At 32.4% G+C, this 13,203-nt stretch overlaps 1 protein-coding gene across 1 annotated transcript; it reads right to left on the bottom strand.

The window, feature by feature from the left end:
- Positions 1 to 5,196: 5,196 nt before the first annotated feature.
- Positions 5,197 to 8,599, bottom strand: LOC112797890 (receptor-like protein kinase FERONIA). Its single transcript, XM_025841002.3, has one exon. The coding sequence runs from the start codon at positions 8,122 to 8,124 to the stop codon at positions 5,467 to 5,469; it is 2,658 nt and encodes an 885-aa protein (XP_025696787.1). The 5' UTR covers positions 8,125 to 8,599; the 3' UTR covers positions 5,197 to 5,466.
- Positions 8,600 to 13,203: the final 4,604 nt, after the last annotated feature.

The raw sequence follows: 13,203 nt of genomic DNA, 5'->3' as shown, positions 1-13,203 counted from the left end.
GAGTCTCGTCTCCACACTCCACTCCTCCTCAAACCCTTAGCCCCTCCTGCCTCCTTTTCGCTGACCGCCGACCGGCGACCGTCGCCGCCGCCTTCCACCCTTTGGTCTCTCAACGCTGCCTCCCACCCCAGACTCAGCAACGTCATCGTCTTTTCCTAGTCGTGGTCGTCATCTTCTCCTGTTCGCGTCGCTGGTCTTTGCTGGACGCTGGTCTTCCTTCCCCTTTTCTCCATCAGGTTTAGGTAAGTCAGCCCTGGTCTTCGCTGGTCTTCCATCCCCTTCTCTGAATTTAGATTTATGAATTAGGGTAACGAATTTGGGTGTTCTGAATTAATGAGATTCCTATTGATATGAATTTTTGTGTTTTGAATTTCTGGATTTTTGAGTTTTGAGTTGCTGAATTTCTAATTAGGTTGCTGAATTTCTGACTATGAATTTTTGGATTCTGGTTGTGTAATTTATATTTCTGAGTTAGGTTGATATGAATTTGATTTTTGATTCTGATTAATATTTGAGTTAATATTGAGTTAATCTAATTCCGATTATGAATTTCTGGTTGTGTAATTGGTATTTCTGAGTTAATATTCTGAATTGGACTAATTTTCTGGGTCGTCCTAATTTTTAAAACTATGCCTCATAGTTTATCGGTGCCATACTGCCATGTTTGTTTCTGCATAAAAGTTTATTATGCTAAGTCCAAATGGTTTCATTCTTTTTAAAAGTCATTGCAAAACAATTTGATAAACAATATTTACATTTTTATTCTAGTGAAGAGTTATTCCTATTTGAATATTTGATTACATTAGATATGATATTGAGTGATAATTACTGTCTTGACAGTTAAGTCTGAATGAATTAGGTCAAATAAATATATAAAAGCGAGGCACATAATACAATTTAAAAGGGATTGGAGTATTGGATATTGGACTTATAGAAAAAAAATCCATCCCTTCCTCTCATCAACACACAGGCACACCCCAACTGAGCTTGGTGGAGAAAGTCTATATTGAAGATAGAAAAGGAAAACAAACTGAAGCTAATCAAGAAGCAACCCAAAAAATTTGTTAGAAACTGTTTTATGTTTTTCTATTCTAACAGCAGCAGTAGCTCAGTTATTATAAACTTGGAGCACTATATAAGAGTAGTTGTGTTTATTAGTTTTTTTCTTCCTGATGTATGAGTCTAATTATGTTTTAATACACTAGTGTAAAAATATTACATACAAGAAATTGTATATACTCATTTGATTGATTACTTAATCTGCAAGAAATTATCTTTGTTTATTCTGATTTTTCTATTATTTTTTCTTGTTCATTCCTTGTGTTCTTACGTTCTTCTTTTTCAAGCTTTAGTAGCTGAGATTCTTTAATTTAGTATATATATATATATATATATATATATATATATATATATATATATATATATATATATATATATATATATATATATATATATATAGAGCTTAGAAAAAGGATAGAAACAAAATATAACCAAATTGGTTAATGATTTAAACTCTAATTTACTATCTTGTTTCTAGTTTTTTTATTTTTTGATCTGTTTCACTAGACCAAACAGTTTTAACTAATATCATATTCCTATCTAAGTGTTATTTGAATAGTTTGGAGAGCTGAATTTTAATTTATAATTTATAATTTATATTTTTGAGTTAGGTTAATGAGATTTTGATTGATGATTTATATTTTAGATTAATGTGATTTTGATTCATGATTTATATTTCATTATTTATAGAATGTCTTATTCGGATGCACTGAGTAATACTCTTGAGAAGAGTGCTCCATCGGAAGAACCTATAGGCACTAATATTCAAACTACGCAAGAGGCTCTTCAATCTCAACCTCAAGAATTTTCAACAGATACCGCAACCACTAATGAAGGAACGACAAACTCTACAAGTGGTGTTCGAAAGAGGAAGTTAACCTCCGAAGTGTGAAATTACTTCAAGATTGTAGAAATCAAGGGAAAATTAAAGGCTGAATGTAATTATTGCAAATCGAAGCTACTTGGTGACCTAAAACAAGGCACTTCGCACTTACGTGATCACTTCAAAAACTGCAAGTTCCGCACCACTAGAGATATAAGACAATGTATGATGAAGACAACTCCAACAACTAGTAGGGAAACAGTTGTGGTTGGTGCATATACCTTCGATCAAGAAAATGCAAGGAAAGAGTTATCAATTATGGTTTGTCTTCACGAGTATTCGCTATCTATTGTGGACCACGTTGGGTTTCGACGATTTTGCAATGCTTTGCAACCTCTCTTCAAGGTGATTACTCGCAACACTTTAAAGAGTGACATCTTGAAACTCTACAAGGATGAGAGATTGAAGACAATGAATGTCCTTGAGCATAATAAAAGTCGAGTTACAATTACGACTGATATGTGGACAACAAGCAACCAAAACAAAGGTTATATGGCTATTACAGCTCATTACATTGATGATTCTTGGAAATTGCAAAGCCGTCTTGTGAGGTAATAATATTATTATTATAGGTTCTTTCGAATATTTATATAATTGCAAAGCTGGTTATAATTGTACTAAATTATCAATACAGGTTTATATATGTGCCGGCTCCCCACACAGCTGAGATACTTTCAGAGATTCTTGTGGATTGTTTGATGGATTGGAATCATGATAGGAAGGTCATGGGGACGGGGCGGGGACGGGGACAGTAATTGGGGGCGGGGGGCGGGGGGGCGGGGGCGGGAGGCATGTCCCCGCCCCCACGAGGACCCGTTGCCATCCCTAATCTCCATCAATATTTAGTCCTAACTGATATGCCACGTCCTACAGAATGTTGGTTATCTCTAAACAGGATAGGTGAAATATATAGGACTCAGAATGTTATTTCTCAATCAATAATAGAGATAAGTGTCTAATCATAGTATCATTCTATCATGTATGTCACGTTTTTAGATTTGACATGTCTAAAATGTGACCTAATCTATTTGTTCAGATACAATAATAATTTTTTTTTTTTTAAATTTGAACCCCCTAACAAAAGAGTCATACAATATGATCAACCTTTATCATATCTATATGATCCTCTAATATTAGATAATATAACATGATCTAAGTTAAAATAAACTAATTAATAATAATATAATCCTCTAAACTAACTATACAATTATTATCTAATTATCTATCTAAATAATAATAACTAATAGCATCTATTTTAACTAATTAAATATACTACTGAAATTATAACAAATACACCAACTAAACTTTAAAGGACAAGAAGAAGAAAGATTACCTAGAATTGACGAGATAGCAAGTTAGAAGAGTGAAAAGAAGTAATAATGATATACCATAGAGAGTCACTAAAGAGAAGTGAGGGAAATAAAAAATGAGCGAAAGTAAAATGGGAAGGGACCATGTTGGGCTATAGGTGGACGAACTTTTACGAAATTTGTCGAGAGTAAGTCGAACTTCACATATTTTATGAGATTTATTGAGAGGCACGACAAACTTAGTCCAACATGTAAGATTCGTCCAGACCGCACCTAACACAGAAAAAAAAAATCCTCAATTAAAAAAAAAATTAATATTTTTTAAATTTTGTTACAGTAAAAAATTCATAGAAATTTTGATGCAGTGACAATTCATTTGTCTTGTAAAGAACTACACTCATATTCAAAATTTAGTTAAGATGAAGTAGTGAATAAAAACTTATAAAAATGTTATATGTATGAATATATAGTGTACATAAATTTATAATGTTTTGATATCTAGAGTTCAGAGTTGTTCAATTCACATGTCACTTAAAAACAAAATTAGACAACACATTGCACATATACAATTATGCTTACTAAAATTAAGAAGGGATGCGGTACACAAAACTAGTATTCTAATCATTGACTCAATTCCTCTAGCTAGGAAACCTACTCTCCGACTTAAAGCTTCATGCTTAATATTAAAGGGGGGCAGGACTGCTTAGCCTGCTATGCGCTTGGCCACTTGTCTCTTGTGTAGTGTAAGCTTTGATTCGATAACAAAAACCACAGTATGAATTCAGTTCTTCATTTTTCTCTCAAAAACTATACATTCAATCTCAGGATTGTTACAAACACAATGAAGCGTTATTAACAACTTCTTGTTACTTGGTAACAATTTTTTAATACTTGTATCACTATGAAAATAACTTTGTTTAAAAAGTTGAATTATTTCGCATTAATTAATTCTAATAATTGATAATAGAATAAATCATAGGATAAATAAAAATCAACGTCTACTATAAAGTCCAAACTAAACTTGTCCTAAATGTATAGAATCCTAGCCTTTTTCTAAGGGGTGGGGTTGGGAAGACTAAAGACTTGTATAAGTCTTTGCGAATAGTTCTTTTTCCCGTTGGAATAATTTTGTGTGATTCACAAGTTGCAGAAACTTTCAAGGATGATGTGACACTAATAAAGTTGGAAGGGCATGGGGACGTATGTAGCAATTAAAAGTTTCCATCGTCACATGCACCATTATTAAAGACTAGAGCAAAAACAAACAAATTAAAATGAATTTCATTTTCATTTGGCTAGCCAATGAAAAAAAGAAAAAATAAATTGAGAGATAAGAAGGAAATAAGGAAGAAAACAAATTTTGTAAGGTTCGCTAAAAGGAATCATTTTGGTGGGGGAAGAAAAAGACTGAGTTTTTAATATTTTAACTTTCGTAAATTAAGGGGAAATAATAAAGAGAAAATTATCTTTTATTTCTCGCTCTTTTTCTTTATTTATCAAATAAAAGTCAAATATCTTAATCTAGTACTATTATATTTTGGTTTATGTAAATTATTTTTCGGATAAACCACATAATAAAGAGATTCAGCTATAATTCAATAATTCCAGCTTATCCTAATAACAATCAAACATTTCCCGCCCCACCCCAGTACGGCAGTACCCCACCACACCCCAGCTTGTGATTACTGAAGACATAAAAACAACGATTTTGATCAAATAATTGCTGCTGGCCGGGTGGGATCGTACGATTGTTTTACCTATTTAATATAGCAATAATGTCTTCAACAAATTCAGTGCTGATGATTGATGAAGATACTTTGTTAAACGATATAACAGCTTTGTGTACTAGTTGTACGTAGTCTAAACTGTGAAGAATTGCTGATTTTTGTTGTAGAGTAATAAGCCTGAACAATAATAGTATTCGGTAACAACTGTAAGCAAAAATCACAAAACATAAAAGTTTAATTATATTGAATAATATATACTTGACCATTTGCAACCAAGTCTTTTAAGCCTTTAAATATTATATTATATTACACAGGAAATTTGTAAAGGAAAAGTAACAAAATTACCCTGCCTTTATTAACTAACTATACCGGAAACTAACAAACTTACCTTATGGTAATAACAAACACAACATTTTACCTAGCAATGTATATATTTAACAAGGACAATTCCCATCAGCATTATTATTGAAACAAGTTGTAGTAGATTTTATCTTGCTCTTGGATCTCCAATTTCAGAGAAGACCAGACCAGAAATCATAGCACGCTCCTCACTACTACTCGAAATCGTGGTGACCTTACTATCCTTGGTCCCGGATTCATCACTAGTAAAAAGTACGTCACTCCCTTCATCACTCGTAAACTGCGGTATCAACGGGCTCTCCTCGCCCTTTTCCTTATCTTGGGCCCCACCAAAACTATTATCTTTGTCGCCTTCGGCCAACTGCATTGCAAACTCGAGTGCCCCCACCACATCATTCATCGATGGCCGTTGATTTCCATCATCATGCAAACAACTCATCGCCAATTGACCGTACCATTTCAAACACTCTGGCGTGATTGAGCCTTTCAAGAAAATATCCACCGTCTGATCGAGCTTATCCTGATCATTCAGTTTTCTTACCCAGTCAACCAAGCTGGCCTTGTGCTTGTCCACGTTGCGGATCAAAGGCGGCCTCGCACACAATACCTCAAGAAGGACCACACCGAAAGAGTACACGTCAGATTTTAAAGTCAAGCGTTGACGCTTGTAGTACTCAGGGTCTAAATACCCAAGGCTACCCTTAACCATGGTGCTGACGTGGGTTTGGGAAGTCCCGGTGGGTCCTACTTTGGATAATCCAAAGTCGGAAACCTTGGCCACCCATTTCTCGTCCAGTAAGATATTTGTGCTCTTGACGTCACGGTGGATGATATTGTGCTTCGCACCTGCATGGAGATAATGCAGCCCTCTTGCTGCGCCCAATAGGATCTCGAGCCTCTGCTTCCAAGGAAGAGGTTTGTTATCTGAACCGTAGAGATACTCGCGGAGCGTGCCACGTTGCATGAAGTCGTAGACAAGGATCATCTCTACGCCGTCGTTGCAGTAACCAATGAGGGACACCAAATGAAGGTGCCGGAGCTGGGAAAGCATATCGATCTCGTTAAGGAACTCGTTGATTCCTTGTTGAGAACCGGGTTTGAGGCGCTTGATGGCGACGGGGGTTGCACCGCCGTCTATGTATCCCTTGTAAACGTTGCCGAACCCTCCAACTCCGACGATGAACACATCGTCGAAGTTGTTTGTGGCAGCTCTTATCTCTGCAATTGTAAAGTAGCGGCATAAGTGTGATGGCAGCGATGAAGAACCTTCCTTTTTTGTGGTTCCTCCCCTATAATCAAAACTCCTCCTTCTCCAACTGAAAAGGATGATTCCAATAACAGATGCCAGCACGAGGCATGAAACTGCAATAACAGCAACGACAACAGTGATTATCTTTTTCTTTGAGTGTTTGGATGATTGTGGCAACTGCGGTGATTCTTGTGTGGAGGTTCGAACATGTTCTGGATTGGGTCCTGCAAGATTGTTGGTAGCATCACTGATTTTGAAGATCTCGATGCCATTCAATATGACATCATGGTAGTTGGTTAACTCGGCATCTGGCAGTCGTTGAAGCTTGATGGAAATGTTGACTTTCTTAGAACTTTGCCCTAGGTCATCAGGGAGAAGCTGAACAGCATAATCCCTTCGAACAGGAACGTGATTACCACCACTCCAGTTAATCACATCGGCGCGATCCTCAGCCAAAAGCTCTGCTATAAATATCTGAAAAGTTCTGTCGGTATAGTGTTGGATTTCTTTCGCAAACTCACAAAAATGTAAGCTGACCATGTAAGTAAACTGTGAATCCACTTCAAACCGCCAAGTCACATTATAATTCTTGGTCTCGCGCATCCCGTAGCTTCGGGCACTCAAGTAAACAAGGTCAGGTGCAGTGTAATCTGGAGTAATATTACCGTTGAATTTCAGTGGTGGATAGCCCATTGAAATACTCGACGGATACTGCTTCTCAATGTAATCGGCATCCGGTTCCCAAGACCTGTACATACCAGTATCTTGCTGTGGTGGAATCTGTTTTTCACCAACGTTGATTCTGTAAAGTGTTTGCAGAGCTTTTTCACTTTCAAGTTGGTATATGCTGATGCCATGGCCTACAAACTCAAACCCGGAGGACTTGCTGGGGTCCGTGTAATAGAGGTAGGGAGGCATGGAGACCACCTCAATCCCGTTGATGAAAGCATAATAAGATTTGTTGGGAATGAAGGTCAGGTCAAGCCTCTTTCCTGTTTCCACGTTGACACAGTATTCTATGAAAAAGGTCATTTCGTCATTGGCGAGCCAACGTGAAGCATTGAAACCCTTGAGAAGGGTGAAATTGCCCGCTGTAACGGAAAAAAGGGAGTTGTAGGGTTCAAAGTTGAGATAATTTGTTGGATAAAAGTGAAGCCGAACGAACTTGGGGCCATTAGTTTTGAGAGGAAAGGAGTATGTGAAATTGGAAAGGAAAATGCGTGCAGAGCTAAACACAAATGAATCAGCTGAAAGAGGATATGGAGTTTCAGTTATGAGAGATGGTTGCTTAGTTTGTGGCTGCTCAATGGTAGAAAATAGTTTGGAGTCATCGTCTCCTACCCATTTCCGATCAGCGTAGACTGTAGTTTCTTTTGAGCCACAGTTGACAGCAAAATCATCCTCAGGATGGTATGATGATGCACCCTGCGCAGGAACCACTGGTGAATGCAGCAGAAACGGTAGGAGGAGTAGGAGGGAAAAGCTAATGATTGGTGGTTTATATCTTATGACTACTATGTTTCTTGGGTACCCCATACCAGCCCGATAGGTTCAGAAACGATGTTGTGCGTAACTCTTGTTCCTATTTTACAGCTTTAAGTACTAGGAAATTCGCAAGTCAGGGAAAACACCACGGTGTCCTCGTCTTTGAATAGCATTTGGAATGTAAGGAAGACTCAAGACTTAGTCTTTTGAACAATTTAGAAAAAAAAGAAAAAGTACAGAGAAATAATAAAAATTTCATAAGAATTTAATTTTGGTGAATTCTATGAACTTTCTTTAAAATAAAAAATAAATTACCCTTGTAATATATATTCTTAATATATAAAAGTAGATACATAAGTATGTACCATATTATTTTTAAATTATTCTTCTTCTTCTACTAACATGTCAATAATATTAGTTAGAGAAATGTTAGGAGGCCAGCAATTTTGATGTTTTGTAACCATCAATTGGTCATCAATAGTATTTTTAATGGTGTGAGATTACATCTAATGGTATCTAATGGTGGAAAATCTATCACTTTTATTTTGATGGTTAAGTGCTGACCAAAAAATACAAAAATTACTGGCCCCCTAGACTTTTTTCTATTACTTATTTGGCGAAATTTTAAAAACAACCAATCAAATATTGCCAAATTTCAACCACTCAAATCTTGCTAAATTAATTTTTATTTTCAACCACTCAAATTTTATCCAAATCAATCCTTATTTCTAAAACAGCAAAAACCAAATTAACATTTACCCAAAAAAAATCTCTAAAAACCAAAGAACTCGTTACTTTTCTCATGCTTCTCGCCTCAAAACTCATTACTCTTCTCATATTTATCGAAACCCTCTTCTTCTTAACACCTCTCCGTACTAAGATCCTATTTTCTCAATGCTCTTCCGGTCTAATGAACCATTGTGTTTTTCTCGAATCAAATTTTCCAACGTTACTCTTCTCATGCTTCTCGAAACCCTCTTCCTCTTGGCACCTCTCCGTACCAAGATCCTATTTTCTCCATGCTCTTCCGGTCTAATGAGCCATTGTATTTTTCTCGAATCAAATTTTCCAACGCGATGTCCATCTCCGGTGGAGCCGCATTGCATCAATTGTAAAAACCAGGCCAAACTCCATTTTTCCTATTGCGGTTTTTCTGCCGGAGCTCGATTTTGGGTCTCAGGGCCAACGTAGGAAATTCGTCCCAGGTATTTTTCTAAAGATTTTCATCTTTAACGTTTTTATTTGTTATAAATAATATTTTAATTGTGAAATTATTGTAAGTAGCACAGGTTTATGTATTCCTCTTTTTAAAACGGTTCTGCCCAATAGTCACAACCAAAATTAATGTGCATTTAAATTGTTATTTGTTCCTCTTTTTAAAAGTTTGAAATCACGAATTTCGTCTTCTTGATTGATGTTTGTCTCTAGCCATTCTAAAAGATTGAACCAAGACATTATGTTCATCAAAAGATGAAAATCAATTCTAATGAGTTGGCAAAAGATGAAAATCAACCAATCACTATTTAGTAAAATGTTTTAAAAAAATTAAAACAAAAAACTCTTATCTATTATTATTCAATTGAAACATCAAGTACTAATTAAATGCAATAAACATACATTAAAAGTGTCATAATAATAATTATTATAAAAAATTTCAGTTACAAATATTCAAATTTTACAACTTATACATATTAAAACTCTTACCACGCTTCATTTCTTAATCTCTCATACTAATTTTTATAATATATAAAAGCTGATACTAACTTTTTCCACAATGAGTTTAAGCCATCTTTTCTTTGCTAATACTAACTTTCTCCACAATGAGTTTAAGCCATATTTTCTTTCTTAATGATGTCACATCAACAATTCTAATGACTTGGGAAATGATGAAAATCAACCAATCACTATTTAGTAAAATGTTTTAAAAAAAATTAAAACAAAAAACTCTTATCTATTATTATTCAAGTACTAATTAAATGCAATAAACATACATTAAAAGTGTCATAATAATAATTACTATAAAAATTTCAGTTACAAATATTCAAATTCTACAACTTATACATACTAAGACTTTTACTACTCTTCATTTTTTAATCTCTCATACTAATTGTCAAAAATTTCTTAAATTTAATTTAACATTTTTATAATATATAAAAGCTGATACTAACTTTCTTCGCAATGAGTTTAAGCCATCTTTTCTTTGCTAATGATGCCACATCAGCAATTCTAATGACTTGGTAAAAGATGAAAATCAACCAATCACTATTTAGTAAAATGTTTTAAAAAAATTAAAACAAAAAATTCTTATCTATTATTATTCAATTGAAACATCAAGTATACTAATTAAATGCAATAAACATACATTAAAAGTGTCATAATAATAATTATTATAAAAAATTTCAGTTACAAATATTCAAATTCTACAACTTATACATATTAAGACTCTTACTACTATTCATTTCTTAATCTCTCATACTAATTGTCAAAAATTTCTTAAATTTAATTTAACATTTTTATATGTTTTCATTCTCATTCATTTATTTTTTTTAATTATTTACAAACAAAAAAAACGCAAAAAAAAATAAAGTGTAGCAATTAATGCAAATCAAAAAATAAAAAAAATGAAAATGCAGTTTTATATAACTCTAATATAAATAATTTATGTCTTTTATAAAAAAAAATAAATTCAAAATCTATTTATAATATAAGTAATCTACCTCTTCGCGCATTGCGCGGGTCTCACTCTAATATATATTAAAAGTGATTCACTCATGAGTTTTATGATATAAAAGAGATCTTTACGAATGCAATTGATACACTTGAAGATAGAGGAGAGCTTATGATTCCTGATGATAGAAGTCATAAAGACATTTAGAAATATTCTTTAGATCCTCAAGTTATAAACACATTTAAAGACATTATTGTTGATAACGTCAAATACAAGTTTCAAGGGATGGTAGATTTGGATCCTCATGAGATTAAAGACATTGTTATCGATGAGGTGAAGATCAATAGGATTTGCAAGATGAGGTGACAATTATGCACAAGAATTTAATCACTTTTATGTGACAAAAGTTTTGCGGATAGTGAACTCCGAGGATGTTATCACCATACAGAAGAGGGTGAAAGAGGCACAGTGAATGTACGCTAAGGTTGAAAAGGAGTTGCGCCTATGTAGCAGAGATTCTCCGTACTTCGGTAGCACAAATGTTGCCACGTGTAACGAGCTGAATACGGCGTGCTTGCACTTTATTGATGGATTTGTGAGTTCACCGCAAAAAAATTATTTCAGCAGTAACAACCATCACCACCACTATAGACTGCTGGTGGTGCTAAACTAAATTTAAATAATTACGAGAGAGAAAAAAAATAGAGAATATATATCTAATTATTATGATTAACATTCAACTTAATTATAATTATAGACACTATGTATATCACAGAAAATAATTTACTTTTTATTTTAAAGAGGGTATAGTAATATTCATCTTTAATTTTAGTTAAAAAATTATGTGACACCGAATAAAAATTTATTTATTTTGTATTCTAAACAAATTATATACCCATGTAATAATTTCATTTTAATAGATTTAAGATTAAACAACATCTGATCAAATATTCAAGTTTGTATATTTAGATTATCTTTTATTACTGAGTTTAAGATTAATTACTTTTGAAAATACCTTTTTTAAATTCACATCTAATCCAACACTTAAACGATTTTGAACCACGCTTACCATTCAGGCCAACCCTACTTTAGATATATTCATATATATCAGGGTGATTTACATAAATAAATTAAATAAAAAAAATATGCAGATATTTTAAATTAAATTTAGTTATATATATGTCTTATTTTATTTTTTATGTAAATCAAATTTACTATTAGTATAGCATATACATTAAAAGAAATATAAATTAAATTTATTTGATTTAATTTACATAAAAAGCCAAATGAAACATGCATATAACTAAATTCAATTTATATTAAAAAGGTATTTACGTAATTTTTTTTCTCATTCAGTTTATTTATGTAAATTACTCTATATATATTAGCTATTATTATTATTATTGACTTTTTCTTTTAATATCGACTTTAATAATTAACAGTTATTATTAAAACAGTCATGCAAACTAAATGAAAAAATGTGATTAGATGATAATATACATGAGAAAAGACAAATTATTAAAAATTACTCAAAATTTTATATTACTAATAAAAATAAATTAAAAAATATAAATAACAAAGAAGTTATTCAAAAAATTAATAAACATGATAAAAATAATTAAATATTAAATATATATTTTTAAGGGTAAACTATATTTTTTGTTCTTGAAGTTTGACAAAAATACTCCTAAATTTTATTTTGTTTCAATTTTGTTCCAAAAATTTTCGATTTGCATCAAATATACCCTCAACGGCTAAATTTTTAAAAAATTTAAGACTAATCTAGCAATAATGCATAAAAGTTATACTTGATTTGTTTGTATTGAGAGTTGTTCTTATGAAATTGTTGTTGAATTGGTCTTAAATTATTTTAAAAATTAGCCGTCATGGGTATATTTGATGCAAATCAAAAACTTTTGAAATAAAATTGAAACAAAATAAAATTTAAAGATATTCTTAAAATTTTTTTTGTCAAACTTTAGAGACAAAAAATATATTTTACCCTATTTTTTAAAGTTTAAATTTTGGTATAATTTTTTAAAATATAATTAGAAAAATATAATATTTTCATTCTTAAAATTTTGTGACTTTACATTAAGTATATTTTTTTTATTTTTTGTGGATGGCAAAAAATTAATTTTAAAAGTATAAATAAAATTTTGCTCTAATTTTTACATATACTTTTTTAAATAGTTATTTGAATATTTCTTAAAAAGTTTGAATAAAATATACAAATTATTTGTGTTGAGTTTAAAGAACTAACATATTATTGATGATGATTAAACATTATTATTAAGTTAAAAGTCTAATTATATGTGTAATTAGTTTGTTAATTGTATAAGAAATTAAACTAATCAAACTGGACCAATAACAAACAAACAAAGCCCAACAATGGTTTAAATCTATAAGTTTCAAGAATACGAATGATGCCAATGAGCCTTAGCTCACATGGCATATCTCCC

This window comes from Arachis hypogaea, chromosome 4 (assembly GCF_003086295.3).
Source record: "Arachis hypogaea cultivar Tifrunner chromosome 4, arahy.Tifrunner.gnm2.J5K5, whole genome shotgun sequence".
Taxonomy (NCBI): Eukaryota; Viridiplantae; Streptophyta; class Magnoliopsida; order Fabales; family Fabaceae; genus Arachis; species Arachis hypogaea.
The sequence above is the reverse complement of the archived record's forward strand: the minus strand, read 5'-3'. Positions and strand labels throughout refer to the sequence as shown.